We start from the raw sequence: 17,224 nt of genomic DNA on the forward strand, positions 1-17,224 counted from the left end.
ACACACACACACACACACACACACACACACACACACACACACACACACACACACACACACAGATTTGTAAAGCTATCCCTTTGAGGACATCACATTGACTAACATTCATTCTAGATAGCGCAATCCTAATTGCCACTGGAGGTATTTTAACACCAAGTTATTTCAATATTCCTAGTTCCTACATTCCTATTTCTAATATTTCTGTACATAGATTTTTTTTATAGACTTTTAGATTATATTCTGTATATCAAAGGCATTTTTAAACAAACCTAACCAACTGACCCTTAACCTAGACTCAATTCGCACTTAACCCTAACAAAACCCTGGAACTCAGAAATGATGATTTGTCACATTAGGACCAGTCCCCATGAGGACTACTGGTCTCAATAGGGTCCATATTTATATTAGAATAGTCCTCCACTTTGTAACAAAAATATCTAGTGTATTGAAATTCTGAACCTTCAATAAAAGACCATCTAAGGCCAGAGGATTATAATTCCTTTTTGGCAAATTATTGTGTTCTTTCACCAAACCAGGATCTCAGAAAGATGTGTTCCCTCATTAGGACAAATCTTTGCTCCCTATGAGGACTACTGGTCCCAATAAGGTCTGAGTTTTAACAGGAAAATGTCCCCGATTGATAATAAAAACTAGGTTAACGCGGCCATGTTTCAATCACTTTGCAGTACTTTGATTTACATCCTTTTCCCAGAGATATTATGTCCCCATAGCCCTGTAACAGGAGGGACACACACACACACACACACACACACACACACTTTCCTCATCAATTATTTCTCAAAGGGGGGAATTCAGCTCAGCACTGCCCTAAATCGACCCTCTCCCATGATGTGATAGAAAGCAGCTGTTGTCAGAACATTACGCAGCATATCAGCCTTCAGAAAACCCACGATACTACAATAACATGTTATTTTACTGTACAAGCTAATTAATTAGCCTCAACGCAGTACTAACTTGGAAGTTTAGAATGTGTTGTAGACCAAGTAGATAAAATATATCAAAATGAAACCGATTACCACAATGAAATGCACATTAACATCGATCGTTCTCACAAGTTCTCCCACGCGTTCTACTGGTTGACCCAGGTTCTCTCAGTGTCTCCATTAGTCCTGAGTTCAAAGGGTCCAGGTAGTACAGTTAAGAGATGAAAGTAGAGGGTTAAAATGCCTCCATCCACACAGAAAGGTCAGGGAATAGATTCTTTGCTTTGAAATGTCAGCTTATTACTTTATAACTGGCGACACAAAGCTATTTCAAGGGCCTGACAGATAAAAAGGCTCTGCGGTGTGAAGAGGAGTAAATATAGACCGTTGCCCCGTAACACATTACACTACCAATAAAGACAAATGCAGCCTATTCATTTTGTGGTGTTTTTAATGATTGGTAAACATTCTGACGGTACACTGTCAAATATAAAACCATTATCCTGTGCAGCTACTTTAGAAAGGCAAGCACAAATACTGCAAGTGATGTGTCTTACAATCACAGTCTATGACACCAACTTTGGATGTACCAACGTTACTGACCTTGGTGAAGCAGTGATAGTAAACCTGACCATCAGGAATGCCCAGTAAGTCGAACAATAAATCTTTCTCTTAAGAAGTTAAGAATAATAAAAGGTTAAACAAAATGTTATTTAAAAATGTTTAATTCCCCTGAAAAAGACTTATTTCACTCATCTTAATGCTTTCAAAAAGAAATAAAGTGACAGAGCTGCTGGTGAAGAACCAGAGCTGTTACACGTTCTCTGGCCATTCCGGAGTGAGACTGTTGTAAAAGAGCTGGTTCAGCTTGAAAGTACGATCAGGTCTAAAGACATAACTTGTTTATTGCCACAAGTTTTATACCTGATGAAGGTCACACAGACAGAAACTACAGAGCAATCCTGTTAAGACGGCGCGGGAGATTTCTTCTACTTTTTAAATGTATATTTCTCTCCAACACACCTGTCTCATAATCCAGTGCGCAGAGATCCTTTATAGAAAAAAAAAAAAAACTTTGAAGGTTCTATGAGATGTAAGTTGTTCCTGATTAAATTATGAAAGTGTAGGAATCCGTTATATTCTGTTATTTAAAAATGACCAATTGAGGGGGAAGGGTTTTATGTCTTGTAGCCTTGAAATAACTAAATTGAAGGAACAAGATATATCCTCTCACCACAAATTCATTAAATTGAGGGAACAAATTAGTACTTATATAGTACAATAACTAAAATCACTGAAGTACATTGAGGGAATAAGTTATATCTCATGGCCACAAATGTATTTAATTGTGGGAACAAATCATGGCTTCTGACCATGAATTACCAAAATTGAGGGAACACAGTACATTTCGCGCACGCGTGCGCGTGTGTGTGTGTGTGTGTATGTGTGTGTGTGTGTGTGTGTGTGTGTGTGTGAGTGGTTGGGGGGGGGTGTCTCTCTCTTCCAACTGCACTGTTCCATATCACGCTGTTATTTCTTTGCCAAAAACAACGCAAAAAAAAGAAGCGGGGAGTTAAATTTTGAATGAAACCTCTTTTATTAACCGAACTATTAGCTTATCATCAGCCAACGGGTCTTGTGAAAGGAATACAAAACACATTATTTTTGTACCATGCGAAGCAAAAACAGACAAATTATTGCCCACAAGATATGAGATTAATATTGCAAAAAAACTATTTCTGTACTGTACTGAATTGAAAACAAAAGACTGTTAATGATTAGTACTACATCAGTTCCAGGCGATGCGACTGCCGTAGATAGCCCTTGCTGTGTTCCACAACCCAAACAGGACTGGTTGATAAAGCCCACCCATATTATTTAACCCTGCGGTGTGACGTTTCAATCGGCTTTCACATTTACTCTTACTTACATACATGAGGATTATTGTTGGTCTGGAGAACTAGTGTTACCTGTGTTGTTAGGCTAAGAGAGGACATGATCATCCCACGTAAGTAGGAACCATCACAAAGACTCAAAGATGATTATCAGTGATAGAAACCAGTATTTAATTAAAAAAAAAAACTGTGTAGACTAATTCAAGATTTGTTGCACACACTCTGCACAGTATATTACATCACCACAGAAACAAAGGAAAATGGTGACAAAGACTGCTCACTATAAATAGCTCACAGTGCCTTTACTTTGGCGTTTGAAGCTGGAATCTTCACCGGAACGACAGCGGAACATTGGTGATTTTATTTGATTGGGATGAAGAGTTGACGTTTTTAAGAACCGAATAACAAGGCAGCTGACTCCAGCCCATGTTTGGTATGAATGTATTCGTGTCTTATGGCAGGAAAAACCAGTCAAGTACGGCCAAAGAGCAACAAGGTTTTGAGTCACTCTTAAACGGACATATAGTAGAGACTTCCTACTGAAAGTCAGATCTCTTATTTGAATCTCTCTATATTGCAATTAGGGTTGGCAGGACATGGCAGTATAAACCATAACCAATCACTGTTGTGTTTATAATACACTTCATGTAAAAAAGTTAATTCGCTGATACTATTTTTGATTTAATTCAAACTTTTCATATTATTGTGATGCTCTTGACATTTCCACAGCCCTACTTCCAACAGGACTCCACAACAGATAGAGACGAAAAGGAAATCATTCCCGTGGAGTTGGAACACATTTCAGTTTGGTGTCTCTCCCATCAGTACATGTGCTACAAAGATATAAAAAGTCAAGAAGTTTGGTTTGATTGTGTGTGGAAAGGAAAATCCCCTCCTCCCCCATCCTCATTGTCCAATTACTGATCACATGATGAACATCCGGTTAAGTCACTTACTCTGGAACAGCTGATTGATTTATAATTTTGGGAGTCAGAGTACGTGAGTTCTGGGTTCTATGTGGTTCTAGGTGGTAGCCCCCTGTCTCTGTTGGGGACAACTCCCCATCGATTTTCTGACGGCATCCTCCAGTGACTTCCTGGTTACCAGTAGTCGCACCACATCCTCCTTCTTCTTTGTCAGTCTTTTACGAGCCTGGTCATGGGTCACCATGGTCATGTCCCAGCCATTCACCTGAGCGCAGGGGAGAAAAGGAAACTCAGCTTAAAAGTCGGAAAATATAGAACAACTAGTGTCATGATGCATAACATTAATTCATATCGGAGAAAATGATACTGGCTTATGAAAGGCTAGGATTTTATGTTAAAATATAATAAATATGACTACAGCAGTGGCTGTTAAGAACACGCCCACTCACAGATACACATCACCACGACACACCTTTGATGTATTCACAGAACTAGTACGAGGAACCAAGCTGAAAGCCCAACAGAAAAATATTAGCCAAAATTTGATCATCACACGTAGCAAAGCGGTTTCCTGCCCCTGGATGAAGGGTTGTTGAGAAGAAAACAAACACACACACACTCACTGCTGTTAGCTTAGTGCCACCTTGTGGATTAATCATTTGACAGTGACACACCTGCATTATTTTGTCCCCCATCATCAAGCTCGCCACATCTGCTGGTCCTCCTGGTGTTATCCTGGTCACGTAGATGCCCTTCGCACCAACAAACAAACAATAACCACAATTATTTCACGTTATCAACCCCTTATCACCTACATGGCCTGTCACTCCACCATCTGAGTGAGCCTGAAAAACTAAATACAGGGCTGAGTGGCTTTTCACCAAGCACAAAGGTCGCCATCTTGTGATTACTTCCTGTCTCTTCAAGGTATCACAATAAAATCATTACACGTTGTAGGTTAAACCGAAAGCACTCATAAATGTGCAAAGGATATCTAAGGGAAAAAACATGACCGGTCAAAGGCCAATCAGAGGGGGAAGTTATTCGTAAGTAGGTGGTTGGCTTTATTCTGTGTGTACATTCCTCTCTCTCCAGCTCACAACGAATACAGTCCACAGGTGAGGTGTGACTGTGTCAACTTGCAGTCTTCCATTTCATGACGTCAGGGCATTGAATCTGGTTTCTTACCACCTGAGGCAGCAGGTAACACGTTCATGCCTGTTACCTTTTCAAGAGCCATCTTGCTTGGTGTGATAAAAAGCACACAAATCCTGTTTCTGCTTGATGTGAATGAGAAAATATTACTTGAACCCTTATTTCCTGTATTTTGGGTGAAAATCATCAACAGGGCCAATAGAACAATATTGTTAGCATCCATCCATTTTCTTCTGCTTATCCTGTAAGGGGTTGCGGGGGGCTGGAGCCAGCAGCTTCCGGGTGAGAGGCGGGGTTCACCCTGGATGGACGGTCAGTCCATTGCAGGGCCAACACATATAGACAGACAACCATTCACACTCACAGTCACACCTATGGTCAATTCAGTGCCTAGTCCCCATCTGCATGTCTTTGGACACACACACACACACACACACACACACACACACACACACACACACACACACACACACACACACACACACACAGAAAACCCATGGAGGCACAGGGAGAACATGCAAACTCCACACAGAAAGGCCCCATGCCAAGGCCGGGGGCTCAAGCCCGGAACCTTCTTGCTGTGAGGCGACAGTGCGAACCACCTTGCCGCCATATTGTTAGCACTGCCGGTATGATAGGAGACACCACAGCACATTGTTCTGATGAAAACCAGCAAATGTTTTATTGCCCAGGCCTTAAGGAGCTAAGTGATGTGCACAAACATACTTTGTCAGTCTTGTCCTCAGAGAAGGGGTTCTGACCGGGGTCCTGGTCTATCCCTCCTCCAATGCTGAAGCCCAGGATCAGATTATCTCCCTGTCGCAACTTCTTGATCTCAATACGTTGCTAAACAACAGAGAAGAAACAAAAACAAAATCAGATTTCTTTTTTTTTATAAGAAGGTCAATTTACTCTGGTTTGTCTCTATAAGGGAAAACAATGGATGTGGGACCAGCAGTTCATTAGTGCTGCAATTCCTCGTCATTACTGTATTCAGCCCAGTTGGGCCAGTTTTTAGAGACATTCCTTGTATGTCTGAAATAAATGTAAAAATAAACGTCTAATACACCATCATTACTCACAATCCACTGCCATGCCTATGAAAAGTCCTCTGACGGTCTGACAAATTTGCAGTAAAAATACAGAAATAAATACATTCCTAAAAGAATAAAGACTATTTCAAATAAACAGATAACGCTGGATGTTCTTATGTGGTGCTCGGCATGAACATTCACTTGTAGATCTGCATGAGCACTCGCTGATTTAACAGACAGTCACCATCCAGAACTATCCACCAGACACACTTGACTAGATTTCAGTTCATGACGTGGTGGATTTGGGAGGCAGGGTCCTGGTAATTTAAGTCCAGATTGGGACAGGGACTTAATCGGTGTGACGATGGGCTTGACACTGACAAGCAGCTGCAGGCTCACTGACCGGATGGCTGGATGGCTGTGGGACTCCTAACAACTTGCTTCCTCCACACAAAGACTGTCTCTGTGCGGTGATGATGACTAACCAGACACTCTCAATGGCTCATACAATGGAGACTGATGATGTCTGGACCTCAGTCAGTGAGGACTTAAACTTCTGTTACTAAAAGTAAATCAGTCAAAATAGGACACTGAAAGCTTGTGCAGGTCTTCTTCTTCATGCAGGCTGAGAAGGAACCAGGTGAGAATTGCTCTAGTAACTCCAGTCCAGCCTGTTTCCAACAGAAACTGTTGGTTCATGTCAGTACTGAGTCCAGACAGAGAATTTAAACTTCACACACATGTGCTCTAATGTTTTTGATGCATCAGGGACTGTGATGAATATGCGCGCACGCACGCACGCAGGCACACACACACACACACACACACACACACACACACACACACACACACACACACACACACACTAATCTTGTGTACTTTTGTACAAGTAAGCAAAATGTATTTTGACTCTTCATATGACCTTCTGAAATTCACAGGAAGGCACAGTATTCGTTGAAGGCTACCAGTGTGTCAAAATACCATTTTAAATTCAATATCATGGTGCTGCTAAGACGTCACGCCTATACATCAAAGTCTACAGTTGAAAGAAAACGTTTCTTTCTGATACAAATCTCCACTCTGATCGTTTTTATGAGTTTTACAAATAAAAAAAGAACACGTCATTAAAAAAACAGAACTTTTAATACAACAGATACATTGTCGGTCGACATAATCGTAATCGTGCAGAACTAAAAACACCATCCAAAAGTTTACTCTGTGAGCTGTGCAGGGGAGTTGAGCAGGAATCAGACCTACGGTGACGCCCATCTCCAGATTAGTTCGATATGAATAACCACCTTTTTATTTGTAAACGGAAAACAGGACTTCATATTTCCCAGAAACGTTACTTTCTGCGTTTCAATACCCAATACTTTAACCCATTCCACATCGATGCATAAGTAGGTTTAATCTATTTGGTTTAACTGCAGCTCAACTGAGTTCAGCTCAGCTAAACAAAGCCAGGCAGCTAGCGAGAGCACACACGGCCAACAACACCTGCACGGACATAAACTCGGTCAATTTTGTAGTTTTGATGGAAGTGTTAAACATGAACGTCGGACCAGAAAGTGAACAATGGAGTCCTGTTGAATAGAAACAGCCCCACTCCTAAACTTACCACAACCGCGGTCACCGGCTGTCCTGGGACGAAAGACATGATGTAGAGCTGATGCTTGGAGCTAAATATCGAATACAGTTATAATAAAAGTGGGAAGGTGGAAAAAAGACGGGCTCGAAGGTGGGACAACTTCCTGGATAAGTAACGCTACATGGGTGAAAAAACAGCAGGATGAGCCCTACTGCTGGAAAACGTCAGCGACCCGCCGGGTCTGGGCGGTGCCAAGGGAAGCTACGAGCCTGGTGCATTCTGGTTGTTGTAGTTTTTCTACCTTTTTAAAACCTGTTTTTATCCAACGCCAATAGAGCAGCCTGGATTTCCTATTTTCGCCATTCACTTTTCACAAAATAGAACATAATTTATATCAGCATATTTCCTCAAGTTCTCAGGCTAACTTATGATGGTGCGAGGGGCGTGACTTTGTGTTTAATTAGTATGTTTTATGGATATATTGCTTAACACTCAAGTACATATTTGCTTTATTTATAAAATTTACATTTATTTGGGGCGGCATGACTCGAGGGTGGCATGGCTGTCTAGCAACAGAAGAGTCGCTGGTTCATCCCCACTTCCCCAGGGGATCATGTTGAACTGTCCTTGAGCAAGATACTTAACCCCAAATTTCTCCTGATGGCCCTGCAACGGACTGGTGACCCATCCAGGGTGAACCCTGCCTCTCACCCAATGTCAGCTGAGATAGGCTGCAGCCCCCCCCCCCACTTACACACACACACACACACACACACACACACACACACACACACACACACACACACACACACTCTTAATGTATAAGTGTTATAGAAATTGGATGGATGGATGGTTTATATGTTGATATCCAATTTACCACACCACACACGTTGTGTTTAATTTCATATGACAAATTGTTTACAGGCAGCAGGCTAGTGCAGTGGTTCGCACTGTCACCTCACAGCAAGTAGGTTCAGGGCTCAAACATAAAATCTTTCTAAACTCATAAAATCTTCTCCCTGTTCCTGTGTGGGTTCTCTCTGGTACTCCAGCTTCCTCCCACAGTCCAAAGACATCAAATGAGGACGAGGCTGATTGATACTCTAAATTGACCGTAAGTATGATTAAGGGTCACGGGGGGCTGGAGCCTACCCCAACGACCTTCAGGCGAGAGGCAGGGTTCACCCTGGACAGGTCACCAGTCCATCACAGGGCCAACACATAGAGACAGACAACCATTCACACTCACAGTCACACCTACAGTCAATTTAGAGTATCAATCAGCCTCGTCCCCTCTTGATGTCTTTGGACTGTGGGAGGAAGCTGGAGTACCAGAGAGAACCCACGCAGGAACAGGGAGAACATGGAGACTCACACAGAAAGATCCTGTGCTGAACCTTCTTGCTGGGAGGCTACAGTGCTGACCACTGCACCACCGTGCAGCCTTTAAATATTAAAATATTATAACAAATTATAATAGAACATTTACATTTGGTGCCTAATATGGAGACTCTGTTTAACCTATATTAACTTAGTCTACCCATTGCTAAAATATGCAATGAGCTAACACAAAAATTATGTTTTTTTTGTTGTTTGTCATTGATGTCGTAACAAAGACTGTAGACCAGAAGTGATGTTAGCCTTTCTGAAAACAGGCTGTCTGCATGGTTTCTGTTGTCCAGTAGGAGGTGACAATGTTGCAAAAACAATTCCTATTGTCTGGAAGTCAATGTGAAAATCACCACACATCTCACACCACACCACAACCTGGGTTGACAACATTATTAACATTTTATCTCAGAAAAACTTTGTGGGAAATTCTTCAAATTTGGCTCAAATGTTCTCTTTGATGTAAGTACAAAGTGATGAAACATTGTTGGTCAAAGGTCAACATCAATGTGTTGTACAAAACACATTTATGGCAATACATTAAGAATGGACATCCTAAAAAAAAAAAATTGCATCCTTTTTCCATTGTCTCATCTGAGGAGGGAGCAGCTGGTACATCTTACTGCCACTAGATGGGAGTGTATAGACACATAATCTGTTTGGGGTGGAGGGCTCTGAAATGATTGTCAATCACGATTCAACCTTGTCAAAGTTAATCTCCTTGAGATTCATTTTTGTAGCGCCTCACAAAAATATAGGAACAAGCCAAGGTTTTCTAAAAATGTAGTCTGGGGTTGAAAAAGACTGGCATGTGATCAAAGTTCACGCTCAGATTAAAATCCAGCTCATGACGCCAAGCAAGACTCCAAACTTTCAACAAATGAGATCATCAGAGAATGTTTGTCCAGTCAGCTCATGCCTCGCCTGTTTAACTTACAGACATGAATATGAACAGTCAGAACAGCTTTGGCAATCAGAACAGACACAACTATTCAAGTCCAGCACATCTGCTCAGTTACATACAATGTCTAGTATCAGTAGTAAATTGGATGTGAATCATCTGAATGCTGCTGATGCGTACATTTGAGGAACAGGTCTGACCACTGTGTGCAGCAGCTTCCCTATCATATTCAAAAGATCTGCATCTGATATGTGGTTCATGTTCACAGCAGCTAACATAATTTCTATATTCTTCCTGGTAACTTCTCACAGACACTTTAATGGAAATTTTTATAAAGTATCTTAAAGTCTCTCCAGGAATGCACCTGCGGATTAACAAGATATCCACACGCTATATATTTCATTTGTTGCAGAAGTTCCTCTCGTGCAATGAACCTGTATTATCTCTGTTGCATAAACAAAAGAATGTATTGTTTTCATAGGCTCTTTAAGCTATATACAATTTCCATCCATCCATTGTCTTCCACTTATTCCTATTATTAAGGGTCGCGGGGGGGGGGGGGGGCTGGAGCCTATCCCAGCATCAACGGGCGGGGTTCACCCTGGACAGGTCGCCAGTCCATCACAGGGCCAACACATAGAGACAGACAATCATTCACACCCACAGTCACACCTACAGTCAATTTAGAGTATCAATCAGCCTCGTATATACAATTTGACAGCTGATAAATCTAATAGTACTGTGTTAATTTAGAGTTAAGTGAGCTCATCATGACAGAACTGAAGCATCAGCAGCTCTCGTGCAGGAAGAGGGATAGTCTACTCTGCACACATAACACTGCAACCCCTTGACATTAAAAGACAATTACTGTCTTTCGTGTGACGAGTTAATTGACACGTCTTTCATACTTGTACAGATGCAAAGCTTAAGACAACAGCTTGAAAGCTAATTCGCTATCTTTAATTACACATTTACCAGAAACGAAGCAGATATGTTTCCTCAAATGCTGGTTTGACCTTTCATTAACCCCAAGTACAGAGAATATCTGATCTGTGTAGGAGGCAAGCTTCTGTTAGCATAGCATATGTGTAGTTTGTCATTCTTAGCTCTAAAGTTTTTATGATCTCTGCCTGTTTTTGGGGGCAAGAAACATCTCAAAATCACAGAGGAGCGCCGACACTTAGATTAGTGGTAACTTTTACTCCCAGCTGTAGGCCAGAGACACAATGTTTTCAGGTCATCAGTCCTACTCTCAGCAACGATATCTCAGGAAATCCACGAGGGAATTTCTTCTAATTTGTTATAAATATCCACTGGGACTCAAAGATGAAGTAAAAAGTTTAAGGTCCCAATATAAACCCAATATCTGTTCCGTTCTCGATGTTATATTATATACCAATGAGGAAACCTTTTCAAACATCAACCGGTGAGCAGAAAATAACACGACGTTCAAAAGTCAAGGTCATTCATCACAAAGGCATACAAACACAATGCAGCACTTTGTTTCTTCCTGGTTTTTTTAGCCAGCCAGTGACGCATTGCTTTTAATCAGCTACTGCATTTCTTTGAGGAAGTTGTAAGACTTTGATCATTTTTTTAAGACAGACCTCTATTGCACTATTCAGTAGTCACATGGCTACTTCACCATTGAAACTACATGCCACCTCAGCTCTGCATTCACAGGTTTGATTCAGATATCTAATGTACCTTCAGGTGACATACCATCCAGTGACCACTACGTGTGTGTGCGCTTTTCTTAAGGGCAGTAAGAGAGAGAGTGTTTTATTGTCACCAAGGGATCGAGCCCAAGGCGAAACTGCATTACACAACTCAAAGCCAGTAACCTGGTGCAAATGGAGGAGGGTGCAAGTATTCCTGAGGTAACTCTCTATGAATCTTTGCAGCACCACTCCAAGATAAGGACGCGTCCGCCGAAGCCTGCTTGTCCGGGATTTCATGGCACTCATTCTCCACATTTGCACCCCTGTTGGCTCCTTCCATCGTCTGCTCAGCCTCCTTGTTAATCTCTGCATACATGTGCTGTGACGATCTTCTCCTTTGGAACTTCTTCTTGAAGTTCTTTAGTACTGATGACCCTGCTTCCTTGGTCTTCACAGGCACCCAGGGAGCTCCAACAGGCCAGTCGCTGGCTGCTGGGGGACTTTCAGGGGCAGAGACTGTTTTGATGGAAGCCTGGTTCATCTTCACCGAGCTCTGAGCAGGGAGCTCTGGAGGCTGGTCAGCTGGAGGGTTTTGAAGGTATTTTGTCCTGGTCTTTGGTACAGGCTGGGACAATCAACATGAAACATAGAGCAAAGATATTTGTTAGAGATTGTTAGAGCTATTCATATTTGTCCTTTAAAACATTATGCCATTTTGGTAGAATTAATCAAACAAAGCTGAAATTGCAAAAAAAAAAACTAAATTCATAATCATAATCTGCTTCATTTGGACTGCAGAGTTGTAGTTTGGTCAAAGTTCCAACTTGGCAATGACAGGTACATTTTAATCAATCGTCTTGTTTTATGTTCAATAAACAAATGTTTCAACTGAAATAATACAGGAGTACGAGCGTGTCATTTACAATGTCAGCATTTACAATGGAGTCCATGAGACATATTTTCTTAACTGTCTTTTCCAAAAGGGAATAAAAAAAATCAAGTTCTTAAACACAAAAACCAAAACAAGATCAATTTTGGGAAATTCTGTGTCAATTAAGCATAAAATCTGGGAAGGAAAAAAAAAAAAAAAAAAGCAAAAGCTGCCTACATTGAAAACATTTGCAGTAATATGACCTGAAGTGGTCCCCAGTCCCACTCACCACAAGTGGAACTGGGGAGGTATCCTGAGAGGATTCATCCTCTATGTGAGCGTAGAGTTTGTTCACTTGGCTGTGTGGATGCGGGTCTGCAGAGTCGCTCATGTCTGGAGTTCGATCAGGAACGACGGGAGGAATACACTCTTGTTTTATTGGTTGATTCACAGAGGGACACAGGGCCTGAGGACTGGAACCTCTTTGGGGAAACAATATTTCTGCGTAATCAGTCTGGCCATTTGTAGCCTAAAGTAAGATCAGACGGACAGAGGGGGGGGGGGGGGGGGGGGAGAGAGAGAGAGAGAGAGCGAGAGATGTAGGTCTCTGCATTGTTGGTGAGTCATTAAGTAAATACTAAGAGTTTGAATTGTAGATTCAGTTTCAACTCTAACATCTTGAGAGAGAAAAATAATCTAAAAACTCAGTTCAAGTCATTGCAGATGATGAATAGAAAGTAAACAAGTGCAATAACCTGCAGGAATCAATCACCGGTGGAGTGTTCAGTTAGGGCGTCAGCATGCATGAGTGTAACACACCTGTCCACAAGCAACAGTAAGCACCTCACTGAAAGGCAAGATGGGAGTCCGACGATGAAAGTCCACCAAGTCCTGTAGAAAGCGGTGACGCATGTTCTCGCCCACAATGACGAAGTAGCCGTCTTGCAGCGCATCAATCATGAAATGTCGACAGCGGTCTGCGGCACTAAGTTGCAGAGAGATGAAAACTTCATTCACAGAAGAGAAAAGGACCACAGCTTTGTTTTGATATGGTGGTTAAGATAAAGCTTCCTTATTCCTGCAATTACTCACCGATATGAGAGCGTGTAACCAATCCTGCTCTCACTGAGTCTGATGAGGAAGTAACCCGGAGGCTTGGACATCAATAGTTGCTCTGAGGCGCTGCGTACACAATCATCATGTCCAAATCACCAGGGACAAAAGCCCCCTTCATACATAAACGCTTTAATCTCAACATGATCTTGAACAGGACATGACACCATTCAAGACTGCGCGGGGAATAAGATGGAGATCATCAGTCCACTGGCTTGAGACCACACGAATTGGCGATTACATAAAAAAAAATATTTTCAGTGCCGGGGCAAAGCCAAGAGACATTCTGACTGTCCCGTATGAGTGAGTTTGATATGTTTCCATCACTTGAAAGCAACCAATCTGTAAATAACAATGATTGGAAACTCTAATTATTGCAGATAAAAGTGTGAAATTTAAAAAAGGGTAAAAAAAAGAGTAGAGTCAGTCATTGTTAATTCACATTATAATGTGCATTCTGTCACACAACACTTGTGTCTTCATGAAGGATTTTGAAAATATGGCTCTTCACATTCCAGTTGAGATGTCTGGCGGTGATAGACTTGGTGAACTTACTTCCTGGTAATGTTGCCATGAAACCATTCTGGAACTGTTCCGTTTCTGAGCTTAGAACAGAACTGTGATTCCGTAAACCAGGAGAAAGTTTCAGGCTGCCTTGTGAATGGCAGGCCAATCTCCATCCTCCTGAAAAACAGCTCACTAAAAACACAGGAGTTGGTTCAGAGTGTATTTTACACGGACACTCGTGCAGAAGAACACACAAGTTCACACACATGCAGAAGTAAAAAAATCCCCACAAGTACCTGCATCTGCAGGTCCTTTTTGTTGCTCCTCTTTCAATAAGGTCACTAAATGTCAATTGAGGTTATAGTTTAGTTTGTCTCAAACAAGTTCTCTCCAGATTTGATATGAACATGATTTACAATACAAAAATGTTGCCTTTGATGTCACGCGAGCTTCAGCTGTAGTAGTTTGACTCGAACCTTCTTTAATGTCGCTCAGTCAGGAACTCTAGATTTAGGAAATGTCTCCTCTCTTCGAACCAAAGCCAGTTTCATGAAATAAACCGACACTTCTGAGATTTGTAAATCAAAACAATGCACAGGTTGCTCACCTCTGGCAGCTCCATAAGACACAGACACAGCCTGGTGGTACTCACCTTTTATGGGAGGGGAGTTCACCTGGCAGGGGGCGGAGCTAAGACCATATCCAACCGGTCTCATACTTCTAACAAAGTTGCTCCGGCTCGTGTCTTGTTTTAATGTGAAGCTTCCACTGACTCGCATTAATAAGTTTCCCCTTACGGACATTAAAATGAACCTACTACTCTTTACAGGTGCGTAATGTATCTATTTATTTTAGTGTTAGGCCCATTCACATTTTACTCATGTTTCCATGTCTTTTCCACATCTTTGAGAAATAAATTTAATGCCTACACATTCTCTGGAATATCTGTTTTCACCTAAAAAGTAATTACCAGTGTATATTTTACTATAATTAATTAGAAATCATAAGGTTTAATATAAAATAAACATGTACATTAATCAGTTCAAACAAAATCAAGCTTCAGTGAAGCAGAAACACTCTAATATCCAGGTACTTATGAAGCAAACTTCCAGAACTTTTTCAAAACATTTCGAGCTTCTTCTACCCCCACCCTTTTCATTTTTCCAGGCCTGGAAATTGCTTTTTAAAATACCATGACTTTTCCATGATCATATGGATCCAGATGGAGTTACTAAAGTGGATTTAAGACTATGAGTGTATTCAAAAATATATAATATATATTTAGGGGGCACGTGGTGCAGTGGTTCGCACTGTCCCCTCACAGCAAGAAGGTTCCAGGTTCGAGCTCCGGCTCCAGCACAGGATCTTTCTGTGTGGAGTCTGCTTGTTCTCCCTGTTCCTGTGTGGGTTCTCTCTGGTACTCCAGCTTCCTCCCACAGTCCAAAGACATCAAGAGGGGACGAGGCTGATTGATACTCTAAATTGACTGTAGGTGTGACTGTGAGTGTGAATGGTTGTCTGTCTCTATGTGTTGGACTGGTGACCTGTCCAGGGTGAACCCCACCACTTGCCTGAAGGCTGCTGGGATAGGATCTGGCACCTCTGCCACACTTAACAGGATAAGAGGTAGAAAACGGATGGATAATATGTATTTATATATTTTGTCTTCGCATAAAATATATAACGTTCAGGCATCTAAGAATCAACCCTTATCCGTCTATCATCCAACTTCCTTCCTGAAGGACAGATTACACCGATGACAGGTACTTTTTGAAGGGATGATTGACATTTGTTGTTGTTGTGACAGCATAACTGCTGATATGTGATCTGTTACTTGTCAACTGAAGATATGGAATCAGGAATATTGTATTTTTATTGTTGGGAAATCACTTTCACACAACAAGGAAGTGTGAATACTTGTTTTGTTTTTTTTAAATATGTACTCTGTTAAACTGTGCATGTGAACAGAACGTCATCACCAGTGACGGTGGAGCTCATATCAACACAGAAAAAAGGATGCTCACCTGACCTGTTAGTCAGGAATTGAGTTTCTTGACACCGCCATAATTTAAGATGAAAATATCTAGATTTTTCATATAGGCATGAATTTTATTGCGCAATTCTGTCAGATGATCTGCAATCAAGATGTTTAAAAAAAAAATTTTTAGATGATTTTTTCCCCCCAGTTTTGCTTCTCCAATAATTGTGATCCATGTTAATGGTTGGTTAAAAAACAAACAAACAAACAAACGTATACACCTTTACAAACCCAACAAAAAGATAGCGTCTATTGGATCGATGAGCACAAACCGAAGACACTCAAGTTAAAAAAATAAAAACACAGGTGGAGAGTAACCTTCCTGACAGTGTTTAACAAATTTAATAGTCCACAGGAATTTCCAATGATTAACACTGCAAACATAACAAACTGACTAAACATTTTCTTAAGAATCCCACTTTTAATAAATCATTCAAAGAACACATATCTACAAAAAGTGTAGATCAATAAGATTTATGAAACTACAGTACAATCATTGTAGATCTTATTTACAATTGCTGAATTATTTATTTTTTTTATTTCTTTCCTCATGAAATGCATCCACAATCAGTGATAAATCTGAAATTTTGGTTAGGGAAGTTGTGTGTTACTGTTGAACGGTCAGATTTATAACGGAGCTTTCACAAATGACGAAAGTGAGCAAATCCTAAATCACCAAATTAAAGCAAGACTTTAAGTCTTAAAAAAAAACAAAAAAAAAAGCGCCAGTTTACCCACGACAGTTCAACCAAGCTGACGACGACCGTTTGAAACCACAGGTTAACCTCCAACACAGCTGAAAATTCGATTATTCCTCTCAGCACTGCTAGAAATGATCAGCTGAGGTGACGCTGATCAGCTTTCAGTTTAATTCATACTAGACTTGAATCAGCTCGCAGCACGCACAGAGAACCTGGAGGCGACAGCAGGAAATAAAACAGCAAGTAACATTTAGCACATTTCTAATCTCAAATAAAGCTCGTTAAGTCAAATGTGCAAAGATTTTAGATGAGGTTTTCTATGCACCCAGAATGCATAGTTGAGGAGGCCGCGGTGGAGGGCCGACACAAGACTAGGGAGAGGAGAACAAGGGGAGGGGCCTCTGGGATACTAGAGAGCAAGAACAGGGTGTGAATGTCCTTACAAATGGAAAATTTTGAATTTCAGCATATGGGAATCACGTAATGGACGTCATCTTGCAA

General features: G+C 41.2%; 2 protein-coding genes across 4 annotated transcripts; both read right to left on the reverse strand.

Annotated features, from left to right (window-relative positions):
* Positions 1 to 2,517: 2,517 nt before the first annotated feature.
* On the reverse strand, positions 2,518 to 7,780 carry tax1bp3 (Tax1 (human T-cell leukemia virus type I) binding protein 3). Its single transcript, XM_086225167.1, has 4 exons — positions 7,573 to 7,780; positions 5,647 to 5,766; positions 4,440 to 4,517; positions 2,518 to 4,030 (listed from the first exon to the last, which is right to left on the reverse strand). The coding sequence occupies exons 1-4, from the start codon at positions 7,609 to 7,611 to the stop codon at positions 3,863 to 3,865; spliced, it is 405 nt and encodes a 134-aa protein (XP_086081293.1). The 5' UTR covers positions 7,612 to 7,780; the 3' UTR covers positions 2,518 to 3,862.
* A 1,186-nt stretch (positions 7,781 to 8,966) lies between these two features.
* On the reverse strand, positions 8,967 to 14,631 carry hsh2d (hematopoietic SH2 domain containing). 3 transcript variants are annotated; one of them, XM_086225059.1, is made up of 7 exons: positions 14,417 to 14,631; positions 14,281 to 14,325; positions 14,033 to 14,176; positions 13,457 to 13,546; positions 13,184 to 13,349; positions 12,654 to 12,893; positions 8,968 to 12,118 (listed from the first exon to the last, which is right to left on the reverse strand). In XM_086225059.1, exons 3-7 carry the CDS (start codon positions 14,155 to 14,157, stop codon positions 11,663 to 11,665), a joined length of 1,077 nt encoding a protein of 358 aa, XP_086081185.1. In that variant the 5' UTR covers positions 14,158 to 14,176; positions 14,281 to 14,325; positions 14,417 to 14,631; the 3' UTR covers positions 8,968 to 11,662. The 3 variants fall into 3 exon arrangements, with proteins under 3 accessions (XP_086081186.1, XP_086081185.1, XP_086081183.1); XM_086225060.1 differs by lacking the exon at positions 14,281 to 14,325 and having other exon boundaries at positions 8,967 to 12,118; positions 14,592 to 14,621; XM_086225057.1 differs by having other exon boundaries at positions 14,281 to 14,631.
* Between the last annotated feature and the right edge of the window lie 2,593 nt (positions 14,632 to 17,224).

This window comes from Aulostomus chinensis, chromosome 14 (assembly GCF_037954235.1).
Source record: "Aulostomus chinensis isolate RoL2024-O1b breed Wild chromosome 14, RoL_Achi_v1.0, whole genome shotgun sequence".
Taxonomy (NCBI): Eukaryota; Metazoa; Chordata; class Actinopteri; order Syngnathiformes; family Aulostomidae; genus Aulostomus; species Aulostomus chinensis.

Bases quoted from the DNA above. Each gene is read 5' to 3' on its own strand.
- hsh2d (XM_086225060.1), bottom strand. From the start codon at position 14,157: ATGGAGATTGGCCTGCCATTCACAAGGCAGCCTGAAACTTTCTCCTGG. The intron at 12,894-13,183 runs GTGTGTTACACT...ATCTTACTTTAG, and splicing joins TTACTGTTGCTTGTGGACAG to GCTACAAATGGCCAGACTGA. The intron at 12,119-12,653 runs GTGAGTGGGACT...TGATTGTCCCAG, and splicing joins CCTCCCCAGTTCCACTTGTG to CCTGTACCAAAGACCAGGAC.
- tax1bp3 (XM_086225167.1), bottom strand. From the start codon at position 7,611: ATGTCTTTCGTCCCAGGACAGCCGGTGACCGCGGTTGTG. The intron at 4,518-5,646 runs GTATGTTTGTGC...GTTGGTGCGAAG, and splicing joins CTGAGGACAAGACTGACAAA to GGCATCTACGTGACCAGGAT. The intron at 4,031-4,439 runs GTGTGTCACTGT...CCCTGCGCTCAG, and splicing joins TGGGGGACAAAATAATGCAG to GTGAATGGCTGGGACATGAC.